Source organism: Xiphophorus maculatus, chromosome 12, assembly GCF_002775205.1.
Source record: "Xiphophorus maculatus strain JP 163 A chromosome 12, X_maculatus-5.0-male, whole genome shotgun sequence".
NCBI lineage: Eukaryota > Metazoa > Chordata > Actinopteri > Cyprinodontiformes > Poeciliidae > Xiphophorus > Xiphophorus maculatus.
In genome coordinates, this window is record NC_036454.1 from 10,167,592 (window position 1) to 10,186,863 (window position 19,272).

At 35.8% G+C, this 19,272-nt stretch overlaps 1 protein-coding gene across 1 annotated transcript in view; it reads right to left on the minus strand.

Annotated features, from left to right (window-relative positions):
* Window positions 1–357: 357 nt before the first annotated feature.
* itga2 (integrin subunit alpha 2) overlaps window positions 358–19,272 on the minus strand; it is a 29,085-nt gene continuing 10,170 nt past the window's right edge. The window contains exons 8-30 of the mRNA XM_023344269.1: window positions 12,988–13,138; window positions 11,978–12,143; window positions 11,751–11,827; window positions 11,334–11,472; window positions 10,135–10,280; window positions 9,877–10,020; window positions 9,569–9,772; window positions 8,310–8,440; window positions 8,071–8,234; window positions 6,881–7,032; window positions 6,671–6,781; window positions 6,480–6,565; window positions 5,364–5,502; window positions 5,076–5,159; window positions 4,909–4,985; window positions 4,723–4,806; window positions 4,537–4,639; window positions 4,345–4,455; window positions 4,116–4,223; window positions 3,559–3,672; window positions 3,376–3,465; window positions 3,049–3,165; window positions 358–1,742 (exon numbers count right to left, since the gene is read on the minus strand). Coding sequence (XP_023200037.1) covers window positions 1,653–1,742; window positions 3,049–3,165; window positions 3,376–3,465; window positions 3,559–3,672; window positions 4,116–4,223; window positions 4,345–4,455; window positions 4,537–4,639; window positions 4,723–4,806; window positions 4,909–4,985; window positions 5,076–5,159; window positions 5,364–5,502; window positions 6,480–6,565; window positions 6,671–6,781; window positions 6,881–7,032; window positions 8,071–8,234; window positions 8,310–8,440; window positions 9,569–9,772; window positions 9,877–10,020; window positions 10,135–10,280; window positions 11,334–11,472; window positions 11,751–11,827; window positions 11,978–12,143; window positions 12,988–13,138 — 2,788 coding nt within the window. The 3' untranslated portion in view covers window positions 358–1,652. The remainder of the gene's footprint in view (window positions 1,743–3,048; window positions 3,166–3,375; window positions 3,466–3,558; window positions 3,673–4,115; window positions 4,224–4,344; window positions 4,456–4,536; window positions 4,640–4,722; window positions 4,807–4,908; window positions 4,986–5,075; window positions 5,160–5,363; window positions 5,503–6,479; window positions 6,566–6,670; window positions 6,782–6,880; window positions 7,033–8,070; window positions 8,235–8,309; window positions 8,441–9,568; window positions 9,773–9,876; window positions 10,021–10,134; window positions 10,281–11,333; window positions 11,473–11,750; window positions 11,828–11,977; window positions 12,144–12,987; window positions 13,139–19,272) is intronic.

Below are 19,272 nucleotides of genomic sequence, written 5' to 3' on the forward strand. Positions count from 1 at the left end.
TGAGATCTGAAGTAAAAAAATATGCATGTAGAAGAGTTTAACACGGGATGAAGTTGATATAGACCAATGTATTGTAACATTTGGATGTGTTAAATTTGAATAACCACATTGTTGGCAATGAAAGAACTCAATATTAGCATTGCATTTATTTACATATTATTTGACTATCTAAATCAGGAGTCTCAAACTCCAGTCCTCGAGGGCCGCAGACCTACAGTTTTTAGATGTGCCACAGGTACAAAACACTGGAATGAAATGGCTTAATTACCTCCTCCTTGTGTAGATCAGTTCTCCAGAGCCTTGCTAAAGACCTAATTATTCTATTCAGGTGTGGTGCAGCAGAGGCACATCTAAAAGTTGCTGGACTGCGGCCCTCGAGGACTGGAGTTTGAGACCCCTGAAAATAATCTGTAAATTTAATAATTTAACTGAAAACTATGGTGAGATTTCATCAACAAATGACTAATAAATGATGCCTCTAATGATAAAAATCATGTACCACAAATATAATCAACAGCAGTGTATCAAGTTCCAACTCCACATAATAAAAAAAACTCTGTAAAATCATAACTTTAGTTCTTACATACAGAAAAAAGAACTAAATTAAACACAGCAACAACATACAATACGCTCCATATTTAAGTTCCTGAAATAAATCCATGTTTTATTGCAGCAGCTGAATCTCACGCTGACATGGTTTGAAAAACCAACTGTTCATTTGAGACCAAATTGAATCTATGGCAGGAAATAATTTTTTTGCCTTTATTAGTTCTCAATGATTACCTGATTCCCTGGGGTACAAATATGATGTGGCACAGCTTTATTCTCTTACTCTTCCAAACGGAAAATATGAGAGGACATGCCATTCAAGCTGATCCTCGGAAGTCAGAAAATAGCAGAAAGAAAATGGCTATTTACCTAAACTTAACCACATTATCAGGGCACTGATTAAGCAGATAAAAACAACAGGAAGTGTGATAAACTAACCACCAAACTGTCAGGAGGATGAATCTCCAATCTGAGGAAATGGCAGCAGTTTTGTCCAGCTGATGATTCAAATGCAACTAGATGAACTTATTTGAAGGCCTTTTTCAACATCTATATCAAGGAGTTCCAATGAATAAAGAGGGTGTTGTAAATTACAACCTACAGGATTTTATTCCTTTTTCTATCTTGTTTTTAGACCATTAATATTAGTACTTTTAATATAAAAGTAGCCCTGAGAGTCAGATGCAAAATTTAATCCCCAAGTCAGTTTGTGGCACAAACTGCTTAAAGCAAAATAGGTAAACAAAACAAACAATTCCCTCCCCAAAAATCATCCAGGATCCAGTTACAGTGTAAAATTACAGATGACAATTCTGCATCTAATTGTAAAGTCCATCCATAACCTAAAAAAAAATATTATTTCTGAAGATAAACAAACAGTGCACATTTGTCACAAATCTCTACAATTCACAAAGCAACACACAACAATAATCCCCTGTAAAAGAGCTAAAGAACTTAATCTCATTCATCCACAAACTTACAAGCAACTGTTTCCTTAAAGTGCCCAGTTTCCAGTGAATAAGTTCTGATCAGTTTGCGCTACAGATGTGCCAATACCAACACTCGAGCTTTACAGACAGAGAGATGACTGAAGGGGTTCCTCCTCACAAAACTTCATCATCATGTGCATGGACCTGTCTGTCCTCATCATCCTCCTTCTGAAGCTGCTGGTACTTTCTTTTGAAAAATCCAAACTAGAGAGTAAAAACATGGAGGTTATTTTGTGCTAATGTTAATTGAAGGAAAATGCAATTCCAGCATCCAGTGCTGTGCAAAGGTTTTAAACGACCCCTAATTAGCTGTTTTCTTACTTTTTTATTTGTTTCCCCTTACTTATTACGTTTTCTATTGAAATTAACAATTATTACTAAAATATCTCAGAACGTGTTCATTATTGATTCCACGGGCCATCATCATTCTTGTGTTACTCCAGAGTTTTTCTAACTATCTGGAGCTTAGTGTTAGCTTCCTCCTCACACACAGCTGCCTTCCTGCCTGCATAAAACTTTTTCTTTATGAATATTTTCACTCCTTCTTATCGGGCAGCAGCAGCTAATCTGAACTCTTCCTCAATCTGTCCCTGGTTATGTCTCTCTCATCATCCTCTGACGATAATAAGGCCCCTGAATCGCTAATTCCCTCTCCTTGTCCTCAAAGTTAGTGTAGTAATTAACATATCGGTTAATTTGACACATTTTTCTGAATGGGCTTATGCCAATTTTAATGCTTTTGTCGTAGTTTTTCTGACTCGTCTCGTATCTGCTCATTTTCTCGGACTCCGGTTAGTTGAAATGGCTTTATTTATAAACTTAGAGGGGAGGGGCGGGCCAAGGAGGACTGAGGGATTTCATTTCATTGGATAAGCTCAATGTCCGTCAATAAAATCAACCAATGGGCTGTCGCGGTCAATAAAAATTTAATTTAATATATTTTTTTGTTCAATTATGACAGCGTAGGGCTGCCAGATATGGACATTATGTACATCAGTCTGTATCCCAGAAGGTCAGTCCTCCCCTGGACAGAAATTCAAACTGAATGCAACATTTTTTTTCTGATCAAATTGTCAACCTGCCACAGTGGCGGAAGACAGTGGTTGCTCCAATTTACAAGCCACTTCATACTTTTACCTGCATTTGGCCAGTGGGGGGTGCTAATTTCCACCCCTGTTTGAGAATGCTTTAATAGATTGGTGAAGGTCCTTTAAAGTTAAATATAAAGAAAACGGCAAAACTTTTTCAGGATTTTGCTCAGTATAGTGCAACATAGGGAGATGCTTCAGTAGAATGCCAGTTTTCAAATAGTTATTTTAAATTACTATGCATACATATGCATCATTCAATGAATAGAAATAAGCTTTATTTTTTTAAAGAAGAAACAGTACATGTAGTTTACTCTAATTTACTCCTATTTCCTATTTAGTTGCTTCTGCCATCAACCATCAAAAACACGTTCCCAGTGATCATCTTCAGTATTTTCCATAATTTGTAATGAATTCTTTACCTTATACAGCAGACCAACAACCAGAGCCAGCAGCACCAGGCCACCTATGGCGCTACCAACTATCACACCAACTGGAACATCAGCTTTCTCTCCAGGTTTGCTGACAGGCAAAACCACCTGGACACAAAGAGGTTTTGGCAAAGTCACTGTAAGATCTGTCTCAAAAGAGTGTGGACAAATGAACTTTTAACTTATGTTTTCTTTTATGTACAGTTGCCACAAATAGAAAATGCCTAAATAAACCCATTCTGCGTGAGTAAAATTTCAAATTACGTAGATTCACATGAGGTGTTAGATACAAACAGAAACATCTTAATGTGAACTTACATCCAGATGCTTGTATTGGACAATGAGAAGATCTGGTTTGGAGGTCTTCACATCCAGGCTGGAAATCAGATTTATGCTCTGATATGAAGCCTAGCACAGGAAAATTGTGGATTTAAGATATTAGTATGATTTCAATTATGAGTAACATAAAAAAATCTGAAGACATATAAGGTAGAAATTTACCGTAATAAATGTGCCATTCCAGATTCTTGTTTTAACCTTTACCAAATAGTCACTCTTTATTTCAGTGTCTTTAAGGATGCATTCTATCTTCTCACATTTTGCACTTGTACAGTCCTATCAGGTTAAAAACAAACAACAATAAAACGATTACAGCAACAACAAAAAGGAGAAAAAAACAGATAAAATTAAACATATTTATTTTGTAATTTCAGTCCTAGTGGTTAAATAATAAGACTGGACTAAACTACGCCATTGTTTTTGTATTATTATTTTGTTCTAAAAATCATATAATTCGAAATAGGTCATGAATGGTACAAAATGTGTGTCCTGGAAATAGTTTTTACAGTGGAGTAATATGTAGCTTCAATAAGCTGACAGACCTCATACAGTCGCATTTAAAGCTGCAAGCATTGGGTTTGCTACCATGTGCTCAATAAGGTAAACATAAAAAAGACAGATTTAGGATCTGATACTTTAATGTGAACATACAACTGGAAATATCATAACCACATCATTAAAACAAGATAAATATTGAACAAAGAGAGTCGCCAACTTACCAGTGTCTTTGTACCTTTGAGATTCTCCTCTCTGAATGAAACCGTCTGAATTTGTTCACCAATATGTGGAGGATTCTTTAGGCTTGTGAAACAGCTGATAGATTCTCCCTGTATATGGAGAACATGACCATCAATAATGCAATTATCACACCCCATTTACTGTAAATTATATTAGCAAAAAAATATGCATGTGGTGGTATTTTCATTATTGCAGAATAGGAACACTCACAGCTTGTGGCTCCACGCTGGTTAAATACAGGAGTGGATTTTCACCTTTTGTTTTCACTGGCAGACTTATTGTGAGAAAAAGGAGGCTGAGAGGGAATATACCTGTTGAGACCTTTGAACACATTTTGCTTTAGTAATTAAAAGTAATAAAATGAGACAATAATACTGCATAAGGTGGATTTGCTAAATGCACCTTCACTGTAAAGGTAAACTCCGGTCCTATGTCATTCAGAGTTTTCACCGTGGTTACCACTTGATTGGTTGAGTCTGCCACATAAAAGTTGATATTTGACTCCCTGTGAAATGACAGGAAAAGTATTTAACATATTTCATTTAATTCTATATTACTGATAAACTGAGAAAAAAAATACAGACTCACGTGGACAACACAACTCCTGTGTCAAATTGCACAGGAATGGATATTTGCACAGTATTGTCGGCAGGATTTTCCTCTTTTCCATCACTGCAAATCATATCATATCAATCACTCGTCTCATTATTATCTCATGAATGTTCATTTAAAGAAAGTCAAAGTGGAATTAAAAGGATTTCCACGTCGTTGTACCTTCTGGCCTCAAATTTCACAACGGCTTGGTTTTCCTGAGAATCAAAACTGTAATCAAATGTGATCTCAAAGTTAACCTGTAATGAAATAACAGGGTGTGAATCATAGCTGTTTGAGAAATTAATAATGAAACCAAATCCAGCTCAGAAAACAGTATTTATACTTACCTCTTGGTCTTTCTTTAATACTGCATATCCCACCTGACAGGTGACTGTATTTTTTAGTGTTGATGTGCATTTGACTTCATCTGTCTGCAAATACAAGGTACACACCAGACAATAACATTTGTAGCTACGTGTTTTATTACCATTGACTTTGAAAACTTGTAAACTCAGTAGTATTTCAGTGAATGCAAAGCAGATTTTATTTGATTTGCTCATAACAATACAAACATGACATAAAATAGCCAATCACTTATGAATAAACTCAAATACACAGAAACATAAAATACTCACAGCAGTGGCAGAGGAGTAGAAGAGGTTGTTGGAGAACGTGGCAGAGACCTGTGTGTTGTATGAATTCTCATTTTTATTCTTCACAACAACTTTGAATTTCAGTTCCCGCTTGTTGGCGCTGAACAGAACTGGACTTGAGCTGTAAAAGGAGCGCACAGAAAACTTTATTGAATCTGAATGCAAAAAAATGGAAAAGCACAGTTTTTTCTTTTATTTTGTGACGATAATTGAATATAAGTTATAGGAACTGAGCATACTCCACACATTCAGAACAAACAGAGAAGCCAAAAAAGCTCTTTAAAGATGTGGTAAGCTCTCTCTGAAACTGTTGCTTTTATTTGAAATAATTAAATTAAAATGCCTTAGTCAAAATTGGCACTAAATACTAGGAGCTCACCCTCCAAATACTTAACAGACTTTAGGTCTACAGACTCAGGTAGCTTGATATTCCATCTGCTGACCTTTTTCTGTGCTGCTTTGACCAGGCAGTTTGAAACATTGTCCTGCTGAAACACTTCAGTTTACCTGCAGTGTGTGTTATGTGTTTTATGCTACAGAAACATATTTTAAACCCTTTTCCACATCTTTACCAGGGCTGCCAGTAAGCATGGATGCCGCTGTCCGTCTGTATTATATGACAAGACTTCTTGTCATATAATAACTGGTTTACAATTGTTGTTCTGGTAAAAAAAAAATTACAGGGATTTAAGGCTGTTATTAAAAGAGATGCTTCAATTTGTACCAAAGGAATATGTCAACACAATGTTTGAACCCATGACTCATCATTATAGTCAGCACTTTGACTGACTGCATCTGTAGTCAGCACTTTGACTGACTGCATCTGCTGCAGGACAATCATGATGTAGCAGGGAACAATTACACATTAATCTTCACAAAAAAAAAAATCTTTTAATTATTACTTAGATCCTCATCGGGTCTTATTTGGATGCTAATCAGTTGGAGATATAACTCACTTTGTTAGTAGAATCTAAATAGGTCTGAGAGATGGAGGATCTCTGCACACCTCCAGCCAAAGAGAGCAGTAAAAATTTAACTGGGGACTGTTAAATCAAGTGTGCTGTACTATACAGGACTGAAGTAAGCTGTCATTCTTACCTGGACCCCTGCCTGTCCACCTTCACATTCAGCTCCAGATCGTTAACACACAATTCATCTGACCCACAGTCTTTAGTAAAAGGGATCTGAAACAGTGAAGGACCAATAAATTCAGCTGGATGCGGTGCTACAGTTTTAATTAGCAAAGTAATTTATTATCACTTAAACAAGTTTTAAATCTTCTTACTTACAAAGAATTCAAAGGCTTTTGGAGAAAAGCTGTCAAGGACAGGGTTGACGTCTGGATTTTCTTGCTCAACTTCTACTTTCAGACTGAGGGAATTTACTAAGTCTGGTGTTTCCTGTTTGATGTATTAAAAAAAGAGCAACACAAGTGTACATCTCCAGAAATAGACCAAGAGAGGCAACTTATTCTCAAAAAGATTTCAGTGAACACTTACCTGAACATAAACCCTGCGATCTACACATAGGGATGTGGAGGATATTTTTATCTTCTCCTTTAGGTATCGTTCATTGTTTACTACAAACAGTCCTCTTGAAGTTACCCGGGAACCCTTCAGGTCAGCGTCCAGAGTCAATGTGTAGGATAAATCTGAAATTAAAGAAACAAAATCAACAAAAAAGTGGAAAACAATATTTGAGATTCAAATATTGAACCCCTCCAATACATAGACATTTTGGGACAGATGTTTCTGAGAATTACTTAAACTATAAACAGCTACTTTTGAAAAGAAAAAAATGAAGCTGGAATAAATTATTTCTTTATTATTTACACACTTTAGAGTTTGACCCATACATACACCCATCCATCCGTCAAATCAAATACATTTTTGATTTGAGTTCAATCAAAAATAAAAATGCTTTGAAACTATGACTAGTTTGGAAAACCCAGACAATCTCTTTAAAAAGTTCTTACTCGTTCTGAAACTCCACCTTCAGCACATCCTCACTTCTTCATTATGCCATTTTCAACTATTCTTAGGAGCAATGGACTGAGAAGTAGCTGGTATGACGAGCTAAGCACCCTCATAGTTCACCAGGTGTTTGCTAATTGCTGCTGCTGCTAGTTTGGAAGCCGAAAAATAAAAGGAATGCTTTTTTGTCTATACATGACACGACATGTGTCTTTAATTTTAAGCATGTCCTTCTTAGTTAGAAATCCTTGAAATTTTATTCCCAGTGCGATGATGTTTGGAACTAGGAGCTGTCAGGGAAAACTTTCAACAACTTTAAGGTGTTTTTATAGCATTTTGGAAACACTTTGCTCTTACAATTTTAGAAATGTCTGAATTAAGTTCTTTATACCGACAGTTTATTGCTTTTTTAATCTAAACATTTCTATCCTAACTACATTAGTTTTCCAAATCTGGTTCCTGTATGTGGGATCTATTTCTTTTCAGCTTACTTTGAATCTATTGAGACATACTTTGGGTAGCCATATAGTTTTAGTAACAGAAATAGACACATTTTAATGAAACAAAAAAGCTAAAGATAAGCTCATAAATAAAACTGACTGTGCAAAAACGTAGTGTAGGTCTGGTGAAGATACAGCAATTTCATTCTTCTTTATGTGTTTCACATAAAGAAATCAAATCTATTCTTTAAAGTTACTCTGAGGAATCTAGCTTACCTATGGGTCCCACAGGATTTGTGGGTCTGAATGAAGCACTAAAACAGATGTTCACATTGAAGCAAGAGAGCTTGCGTCCACTAATGTCACAGTCTTTGTTTAAAATGCTGATTTTATCAGGTTTGAAGGAGGCTTTAGCTGTAACAACTGCCACTCCTCTGGACCTGAAATCAAAAGTAATATCAGTTGCATGTTCCCACATTCACAGTGTTCCCACACAATTTTTTTCTGGAGCTCACCACAGCTGGACAACGGATCCATAAGCACCAATGGAGATGTCAGGAATGGTATCACCATTCAGGTCTTTATTGCTGTCTAAAGATCTTCCAAAAAATTGAAGTTGAGGATTTAGCTTGGAGCCTGGGATTTTCTGTGAAACAGTAAATACAGTTAAGTCCAACAATAGTCATATCTCTGGTCAAAATAGGCTTGAAATTATTTCCAAATAGACACAATAATACTGAGTTACTGTGTGGTACTGAAAGTCAAAGTTCTCTTGGAAATGGTCAGGTGCACTTTATCATGCCACATTAATTTTTGACAGTTCACTTTTTCAGTCATAAAAATCTAAATGAATCCACACTGACTTAATTCTGGCCTAAAGAGTTGCGTCTCAATCCAATGGGAGGAACAGTGGCTAGAGAGTTTCAGAGTAATCTGACTGTCCATCCAACCATGAAAGAGCTGGAGTTGATGGAGCAATCGGAGCAGAAACACAGGTTGGTTGTGGAAACTAAACAACCTGGTCTGACACATGAAGGCAGTCTTCCAGACTCTATTCCTGGAGCTTCAGGTGTTTGAAACTGTTGGATAAAAAACTGGCTCAGAATGTGAATTTGATTCTTCTTTTTTTTCTTGCAGTCCTTCGCTCTCAGATTACTATTAGGGATTAGATACTAACCAATACCAAGGACTTTTTGTGCATTTCTAACTATGTGAGAAATGCTTTATATAAACCATGATTCATTGATTACAACCCAAAATTAAGCCTCTTCCCCTTTTTCTATAAGCTTTTGAAAAATAGGTAGACTCTTGATATGTATTAACCTTTAATTACTTTTTGGAAAAACATTTGGCTTCACATTCCTGAAATGTACCTCTCTGAGTAGTAGAGAAAGGTTTAATTAGTGTTAGTATGTTCATGTTTATCTTTGTGTCTTCCTTTATTTTATTAAAATTACTGGTAAATCAGTCTTAGTCTGTTTGTTGAGTTATTGTTTGGTTGCATTATTTATCATTTCTCATTGATTTTTCTAAAACAAATCTTTACTGGAATACATTATTATTCTGTGTATACAAAAATCACCTTTCTTTGATAGAAGTCACTAAATGTGAAGTAAATAAAAGCATCATTCAGATGGATTTTGGACATATTAAGAGAGTATTTTTTCATGCACATTACAATAGTTAACAAAGCTTACTAGTTTAACACATAAATAATTTCAGCTCCAAAGATATATGAATAAAAACACAAAAACACAAAAGTTGTATGTTGTACCTGTGAGAAGTCTTTTTTTAGACCCTTGTTGTAGCCATTGTAGATGTAAATCACACCCTTTCCCTTGTCCTCCATGGGGGCTCCAACCACAACATCACTGAATCCGTTGAGGTCGAGGTCAGGAATGACAGAGATAGCCATTCCAAAACGAGCATTTTCATTTCCAGAAGGACCGTTGAGGAATCCCTGCTCATTCAGTATTCCCTTCAGAAGAAGAGACAAACAAAGTGTGAGGCTTATGCACAGAGGATAAGACTCTGGAGTTAAAAATGCTAAAAATTAAAGATGTTTTTTTTAATCATTGTTACCTTGGTGACGGAGAATAAGTAGACTCTGCCTTGTTCTTTCTTCACCTCATTCATGTACATGGGAGCTCCAACCAGAAGCAAATCTGTCACTTTATCATCGTCTACATCCAGTGAGCACAGGACGCTCCCAAAGTATGACCCAATCTGCAACAAGTTCCGGCTGCTTATCCATCACATTGTAAATCTGATCCGGTTGCAGATGAAAGTGCACATTTTCCACAGAATTAACTAGGTGAATACATCATCTAATCTCCATACCTGTTTCCCTCTTTCTGTATCCACAACAACAGGTTGTTTCTGGGGGTTCACAGTGTAAATGATGACTTGTCCGGAATGGTTGGAGCGAGGAGCTCCAGCTACAAAATATTCTGTAGACCCATCAGTCAGCGTGGTGAGAGCATAACCTGCCCAGGAGAACAAGAAAAATATATATTTATCCAAGTGACTGATTGTGTGTTACTATTTTTAAATTTTCCTTTCCTTTGTATGTTTTTTTTTCTTGTTTTACTTTGTGTTGCACATGCACAAGTCATGTTTTCAGCATGAGGGCAACTCACATGTAAAACATACCAATCTGCCAGCAACCCAAATGTAAACAGCAATGGAGGGAGGAAAGAGATGCTTGTTTTACGATACCATTAATATTTTGAATTTATGCCAGCTATATGTGACAATGTGAAGGTTTGCTGTGCACTCTATGCAGGTGACAAAGTTTTGTTTAACTTTAAAAAATAATAAGTTAAATTTAAAGAAACATTGTCAGTCGCAGTGTGGTACAGAAAGAGAAAGTACCACCAGGTAGAGCGAAGGACCACCAATGCAGGTGGTACTCCACCACCCAAACATCAAACCTGGACTTCTGTGCAAAACCAGTAAGTGTTTTTTTTTAAACAAGTATTTGTTTCATGTTCAGAAAGACTGTGTTTATTTTAGTTTTTATATAAAACATATTTCCTGCAGAAAGCAGTTTTTAAATTAAACTTAAAATGTCTGACGAACATTGTTGATGCTACTTTTACAAAAGCACTTCCTTTGAAGTGAGTATTTAGCAAGACTGGTTGTCATTTATAGATTGAGGAAGCAAGTTACCTTTTCAGGGCGAGTACGCAACACTAGTTCTTGTTCTATCTTTTCCAAGTTGGTTTTTTTCTCTATTTGTATTAAAAATGTTCTGTGAAAAAAAATCTAAAAGCCTTTCATGTTGTAGATGATTATTTATATTACAGAGAAATAACATGATTCACAATACTCCAGTCAATCTCACATTCAAATGAAACTTATCTCCTAATCTTGAACAACATTTATGTGGGTACTAGAAAAATTTAGATTCATTTTTCCTTCAGTCATCCAACACACCATCTGTTAAATATGAAGACTGACGTGGAGTAACACTATGATATGGTACAGCAAATATTCACAATTTGGTGAATGTGGTAATAAAAACCTCAAAAGCATACCCAGCAGTGAGCTGTGATTATTCTCTTGAAGCGTTCCCTCAAAGGCGGAAAAAGGGAAAATAGTTGCTACAGATCCTTTCTGATGGACAACAGTCCCACTCCAGGCGTATGCTCCCACTGCTCCCAGCATCATCATATCCTAAAAGCACAATGGAACCAGTAAAATGTCATAAACATCAACACATTGTGGCTCATTAATTTACCAACACAGAGTTTCCAAATAAAATGTGACTAATTTAACTGGAATGAAAAAAAAAGGAAAATGGTTTTTAAAGCTGTGGGGGTTCTCTAACAAAGATACTGAGACTCTGTGGCCATATTAATTCTCCTTTTAACAAGTAGAAAGGACCAAATGTAGATACATCCACCAATAATTACATAATGTATATTTCTTCTACAATTGTATTATTTCTGTACCTGCTGCTTGGAGTAGTATGCACTGAATCCGACCTGGGACATCTCCATCTGGAAGCTATCTGCCTCTTTTCCAGTACCTTAGGCAAACAGAGCACAATAGAGAAGTTAAAAACAGGATGGCTGCTCAACAGTAGCAATGAAATGTGCACTTTCCACTTCTCATCTCTGCGATTGTCCCCTACAGAACATGTACATCAACAGAAAAACAAAATAGAAATAATATGCACCCTCTATGCTGAAGATGCGTTTTCCTAAAGTCGCAGCGATGGTGGAAAGGACTGCTTCTTCTGACACATTGAAGAAGTACTTCTCTGTGGGTTCACTGGCAATGGATTTGATTTCCTGGATGAGATTTTTTGTATCTATGTTGTTTCTGATGTAGTAACCCAACACCTGAGGAGCAAAAAGGAAATGCCCAACTTATACATATTGATATAAAATTAATCAGAGCGAAACAACAATAATCAATGCAAAGGTCCAAGGTTCACCTTTCAACAGGGAGATTATTTTTTTAGGATTTGTAATGCCTATTATTTTGTAAATAAAAAACAAACAAAAAAACATCAATTCTGGTATTTTTACAAACTGAACAAGTGTAGTCAAATTTTCTTCGGCGTGACATTATTCTGCAAACAATACATTTTTAACGGCTTTTTACACAAATTTACCAGGGAGTAGGCCTGTCACAATAAGCAATAAATCAATTAATCACATGATAAGGTAAAAAAAACCCTCAAATTTCTATTTGAATGATTTATTGTTGTTGTTATTCTATTTCTACTAAAAATTAGATGACAAAAATCTTCAGTCTGGTGTTTTGGTCTAAATTAGCCCTTTTTTTGACAAACAATTTTGTTTACGGAGACTAAGTAATTAATTTTATTTGCTGTTTTATTTATTCATTTGGAATATTTGAAATGTTTTCCAGCTCGTGTTAAATGTTCATTAGAATATAAAGTTTATTCATTTTTAAGAATGCATTATTCCATTACCATTGTATTACTTGAAATGGTCTCAAAACAGCAATATTATAATTTATTGCAATAATTTCTGGAAAAATTTATCATCCAGCAAAATTTGTTATTGTGACACGCCTACCAGGGAAGTCAAGAATTTTGAAGCCACTGAACGCATTCCAGGCTTCTTATTTGTCTTGTTTCAAAGCGTCATCTGATGTTTGTCTGTTTGAGATTTTAACCTACTCAATATTTAGAGTACATAATAATTAATCACATACCGCAATACCAAATCGAATGATGCCTTGCTTGTCACACTCAGCGATGACGCTGTCTCTTTTGTAGCTATCATGCGACTCCCCATCAGTAACAACCACCATGACTTTAGCAGCTTCAGGTCGGCCACCGTTGCTTGCAGAAAAAGCTTCCTTACTGAGGTAAGGTTACAAACAAAAGACGTTTTTACAGTAAGATAATTCAATTCAATCATTTGTACAACTCCAATTCACTATGTGATGACAAGACACTTTACAATTAAAAAACAACATAATGAAAAACTAGAAAATTTCGGAAGAAATTTAGACGGGGCCTGCCAAGGCGCGCCCGTGGGGTTTTGGGCCCGGCGTCGTCGCGCCACAAATCGGCGTCGACGCCAAAGAACGCCGCGACGTGATCAGTGGCACGCGGAGAACCGCAAGAACGTTAAGTGAGGCGGACGTGCACCGTTCGGTACGATTTAAAATTTTCTCGAGGCTTTTATTTTGGAAGTTTTGTTAAACTTCATTTCAAAGGGCCAAACTAATCCCATGCGTAATAGTCCTTGGGTTAAAATAGTTATATAATGCTGAAAACAGCAATTACATGATGTAAAAATATTCAAGGCTTTTATTTTGAAATTATTATTATGCTCCATTTCAAAGTTCCAAACTAATCCCATGTGTAACAGTGCTTTGGATGAAAAAGTCATATACGGCCAAAAAGAGCAATTACATGATGTAAAAATATTCAAGGCTTTTATTTTGAAATTTTCAGTATGCTTCATTTCAGAGGGCCAAACTATTCCATTGTGTAACAGTGCTTTGGATAAAAATGTCACATAAAGCCAAAAACCGCAATTACATGATGTAAAAATATTCAAGGCTTTTATTTTGAAATTATTATTATGCTCCATTTTAAAGTTCCGAACGAATCCCATGTGTAACAGTGCTTTGGATGAAAAAGTCATACAAAGCCAAAAAGAGCAATGACCTGATGTAAAAATATTCAAGGTTTTTATTTTGAAATTATTATTATGCTTAATTTTAAAGTTCCGAACTAATCACATGTGTAACAGTGCTTTGGATGAAAAAGTCATACAAAGACAGAAACAGCAATTGCATGATGTAAAAATATTCAAGGCTTTTATTTTGAAATTATTATTATGCTCCATTTTAAAGTTCCGAACTAATACCACGTGTAACATTGCTTTGGATGAAAAAGTCACATAAAGCCAAAAACAGCAATTACCTGATGTAACAACATTCAAGGCTTTTATTTTGAAATTATTATTATGCTCCATTTTAAAGTTCCGAACTAATCCCATGTGTAACATTGCTTTGGATGAAAAAGTCATATACGGCCAAAAAGAGCAATTACTTCATGTAAAATATTCAAGGCTTTTATTTTGAAATTTTCAGTATGCTTCATTTTAAAGTTCTGAACTAATACCACGTGTAAGAGTGCTTTGGATGAAAAAGTCAAATAAAGCCAAAAAGAGCAATTACGTCATGTAAAAATATTCAAGGCTTTTATTTTGAAATTTTTGTTAAGCTTAATTTTAAAGGGCCAAACTAATACCACGTGTAACAGTGCTTTGGATGAAAAAGTCACATAAAGCCAAAAACAGCAATTACCTGATGTAAAAATATTCAAGGCTTTCATTTTGAAATTATTATTATGCTCCATTTTAAAGTTCCGAACTAATCCCATGTGTAACATTGCTTCGGATGAAAAAGTCATATACGGCCAAAAAGAGCAATTACGTCATGTAAAATATTCAAGGCTTTTATTTTGAAATTATTATTCTCCATTTTAAAGTTCCAAACTAATCCCATGTGTAACATTGCTTTGGATGAAAAAGTCATATACGGCCAAAAAAAGCAATTACCTGATGTAAAAATATTCAAGGCTTTTATTTTGAAATTATTATTATTCTCCATTTTAAAGTTCCAAAGTAATCCCATGTGTAACAGTGCTTTGGATGAAAACGTCAAATAAAGCCAAAAACAGCAATTACCTGATGTAAAACTATTCAAGGCTTTTATTTTGAAATTATTATTATGCTCCATTTTAAAGTTCCAAACTAATCCCATGTGTAACAGTTACTGAGTTAAATCAGTTATATACAGCCCATAGCAGCAGTAGTTCTAAAGGCCAGTTCTCAGTCCTGATCTGTTTCAACTGAGGATAGATAGAACTACAGCGATGCGTATTCGTAGTCCAAATCAGCAGCCAATAGCCTCTTGAGTTCCGTTGCTATGGCAAATAATGGTCTCAGCAGGTGTGAGCTCTGAGCTGTGAGCTCTCAAACACACAAGTGTGTTTGAGCAAACACACTTTACTGAAAAAAAGCATTGGAAACAAATCCTTCTTGTTCGGGAACCGTAATACATATTCGAAAAGCGTTTCGAGCGTATGACAGTTCAATGTGTCTTCTGCGATAGTCCCGAGATTCATATCTGTACCTCACTCAGAGCATTTACAGCGATGAGAGAAAGAAATGTTGTGCCCAGATATGAACCGAGATGGGCTGTCACTGTAATTTCAGCAAAAATGAGAAAGTTTGGGTCGCTTAGAGGCAAATTGTGGACAAACCGTAACTGGTATCGACGAGCCGTCTTCACTTTCGAAGAGATCACAGACGTATCTACAAAATGAAATTTGAATGGCATTTCTAGGTGAATTTGTGACGACACAGCAAATCCTCAAAAATAGGGTATTTCTAGGATTTTTCCCATTGAGTTATAATGGGGGTTTTTTCGTAGTTTTTTGCGAATTATGTCGCCACGTTAAGCCCAAATCCCACCAAAAATAATAGCTCCAATGGCGTGAATTTTCTGCACGTTTTGATACCTCATTTGTAGGTGTGCACGCAGCGGTATGAGCCGCATTAACGGTTACGGAAGAAAAATAAAGAACTAGAAAAACAAAATTTCGGAAGAAATTTAGCCGGGGCCTGCCGAGGCGCGCCCGTGGGGTTCGGGCCCGGCGTCGTCGCGCCACAAATCGGCGTCGACGCTAAAGAACGCCGCGACGTGATCAGTGGCACGCGGAGAACCGCAAGAACGTTAAGCGAGGCGGACGTGCACCATTCGGTACGATTTAAAATGTTGTCAAGGCTTTTATTTTGGAAGTTTTGTTAAACTTCATTTCAAAGGGCCAAACTAATCCCATGCGTAATAGTCCTTGGGTTAAAATAGTTATATAATGCTCAAAACACAAGTGGCTGATGTAAAAATATTCAAGGCTTTTATTTTGAAATTTTCAGTATGCTTCATTTCAAAGGGCCAAACTAATACCACGTGTAACAGTGCTTTGGATGAAAAAGTCAAATGAAGCAAAAAAGAGCAATTACATGATGTAAAAATATTCAAGGCTTTTATTTTGAAATTTTCAGTATGCTTCATTTTAAAGTTCTGAACTAATACCACGTGTAAGAGTGCTTTGGATGAAAAAGTCAAATAAAGCCAAAAAGAGCAATTACGTCATGTAAAAATATTCAAGGCTTTTATTTTGAAATTTTCAGTATGCTTCATTTCAGAGGGCCAAACTAATACCACGTGTAACAGTGCTTTGGATGAAAAAGTCAAATAAAGCCAAAAAGAGCAATAACATGATGTAAAAATATTCAAGGCTTTTATTTTGAAATTTTCAGTATGCTTCATTGCAAAGGGCCAAACTAATACCATGTGTAACAGTGCTTTGGATGAAAAAGTCAAATAAAGCCAAAAAGAGCAATTACGTCATGTAAAAATATTCAAGGCTTTTATTTTGAAATTTTCAGTATGCTTCATTTCAAAGTTCCGAACTAATACCACCTGTAACAGTGCTTTGGGTGAAAAAGTCACATAAAGCCAAAAACAGCAATTACCTGATGTAAAAATATTCAAGGCTTTTATTTTGAAATTATTATTATGCTCCATTTTAAAGTTCCGAACTAATCCCATGTGTAACATTGCTTTGGATGAAAAAGTCATATACGGCCAAAAAGAGCAATTACGTCATGTAAAATATTCAAGGCTTGTATTTTGAAATTATTATTATGCTCCATTTTAAAGTTCCGAACTAATCCCATGTGTAACAGTGCTTTGGATGAAAAAGTCACATAAAGCCAAAAACAGCAATTACCTGATGTAAAAATATTCAAGGCTTTTATTTTGAAATTATTATTACGCTCCATTTTAAAGTTCCGAACTAATCCCATGTGTAACAGTGCTTTGGATGAAAAAGTCACATAAAGCCAAAAACAGCAATTACGTCATGTAAAATATTCAAGGCTTTTATTTTGAAATTTTCAGTATGCTTCATTTCAAAGGGCCAAACTAATACCATGTGTAACAGTGCTTTGGATGAAAAAGTCAAATAAAGCCAAAAAGAGCAATTACATGATGTAAAAATATTCAAGGCTTTTATTTTGAAATTTTTGTTAAGCTTCATTTCAAAGGGCCAAACTAATACCATGTGTAACAGTGCTTTGGATGAAAAAGTCAAATAAAGCCAAAAACAGCAATTACATGATGTAAAAATATTCAAGGCTTTTATTTTGAAATTATTATTCTCCATTTTAAAGTTCCAAAGTAATCCCATGTGTAACAGTGCTTTGGATGAAAACGTCAAATAAAGCCAAAAAGAGCAATTACATGATGTAAAAATATTGAGGGCTTTTATTTTGAAATTTTCAATATGCTTAATTTTAAAGTTCCAAACTAATCCCATGTGTAACAGTGCTTTGGATGAAAAAGTCACATACCGCCAAAAAAAGCAATTAGCTGATGTAAAAATATTCAAGGCTTTTATTTTGAAATTTTCAGTATGCTTCATTTCAGAGGCCCAAACTAATCCCATGTGTAACAGTGCTTTGGATGAAAAAGTCACATAAAGCCAAAAACTACGGTGGCCGACAGGTGCAAATGCGCAGCAAAAGAGAAAACATGCAAACAAAAAAGAAGACACCCCCGAATGAAATGCAGCAAATAAAAAGAGAGACGCAAACACCCCCGAATGAAATGCAGCAAATAAAAAGAGAGACGCAAACACCCCCGAATGAAATGCAGCAAACAAAAAGTGTTGAAAACGGAAGTGCTCCAGACCACTAGGGGGAGTCAAAGAAAATAGTATTCATTTCTATGGGACCAGATGCAAGATTCTTCTTCTTCTTCTTCTTGGTATTTATTGGCGGTTGGCAACAAACTTACAGTAGCATTACCGCCACTTACCAGTATGGAGTGTGGTTCGAGATGGTCTATAAACTTTCACTTTCTACCTTTTCCCTCCATTAACTCCTGATTAAACATACCCCCACACATACACACCTGCTTATATTATCCAACTTGCTTATAGCTTTATATACCCCTCTTTGATATTCTTTACACACTCACACCCAACTTGCTCTACTCATATCCTATGAAATAGCTTTGTTTTTTTAAGATACCGAATAATTATTTGAATATGTCTACTCCCGAAATCTCTCCTCAAAAATTCTATTAAATTAAACCTTTCTTTAATACCTACACACTCTCTCAGCATGCATCTTCTCTCTTCTTCATACTTACAACACTCTAAAATAACATGCTCTATTGTTTCAGACTTCTCACAATAATCACACTTTCCAGATGCAAGATTCAGAGAGATACCTTTACTTTCTTTCAAATTTCTTTCTCTGAATCTTGCATCTGGTCCCATAGAAATGAATACTATTTTCTTTGACTCCCCCTAGTGGTCTGGAGCACTTCCGTTTTCAACACTTTTTGTTTGCTGCATTTCATTCGGGGGTGTTTGCGTCTCTCTTTTTATTTGCTGCATTTCATTCGGGGGTGTCTTCTTTTTTGTTTGCATGTTTTCTCTTTTGCTGCGCATTTGCACCTGTCGGCCACCGTAAAAAACAGCAATTACATGATGTAAAAATATTCAAGGCTTTTATTTTGAAATTATTATTATGCTCCATTTTAAAGTTCCAAACTAATCCCATGTGTAACAGTTACTGAGTTAAATCAGTTATATACAGCCCATAGCAGCGGGTAGTTCTAAAGGCCAGTTCTCAGTCCTGATCTGTTTCAACTGAGGATAGATAGAACTACAGCGATGCGTATTTGTAGTCCAAATCAGCAGCCAATAGCCTCTTGAGTTCCGTTGCCATGGTAAATAATGGTCTCAGCAGGTGTGAGCTGTGAGTCATACATGCTCAAACACACAATTGTGTGTTTGAGCCTACACGTTTTACTGAAAAAAAGCATTGGAAACAAATCCTTCGTGTTCGGGAACCGTAATACATATTCGAAAAGCGTTTCGAGCGTATGACAGTTCAATGT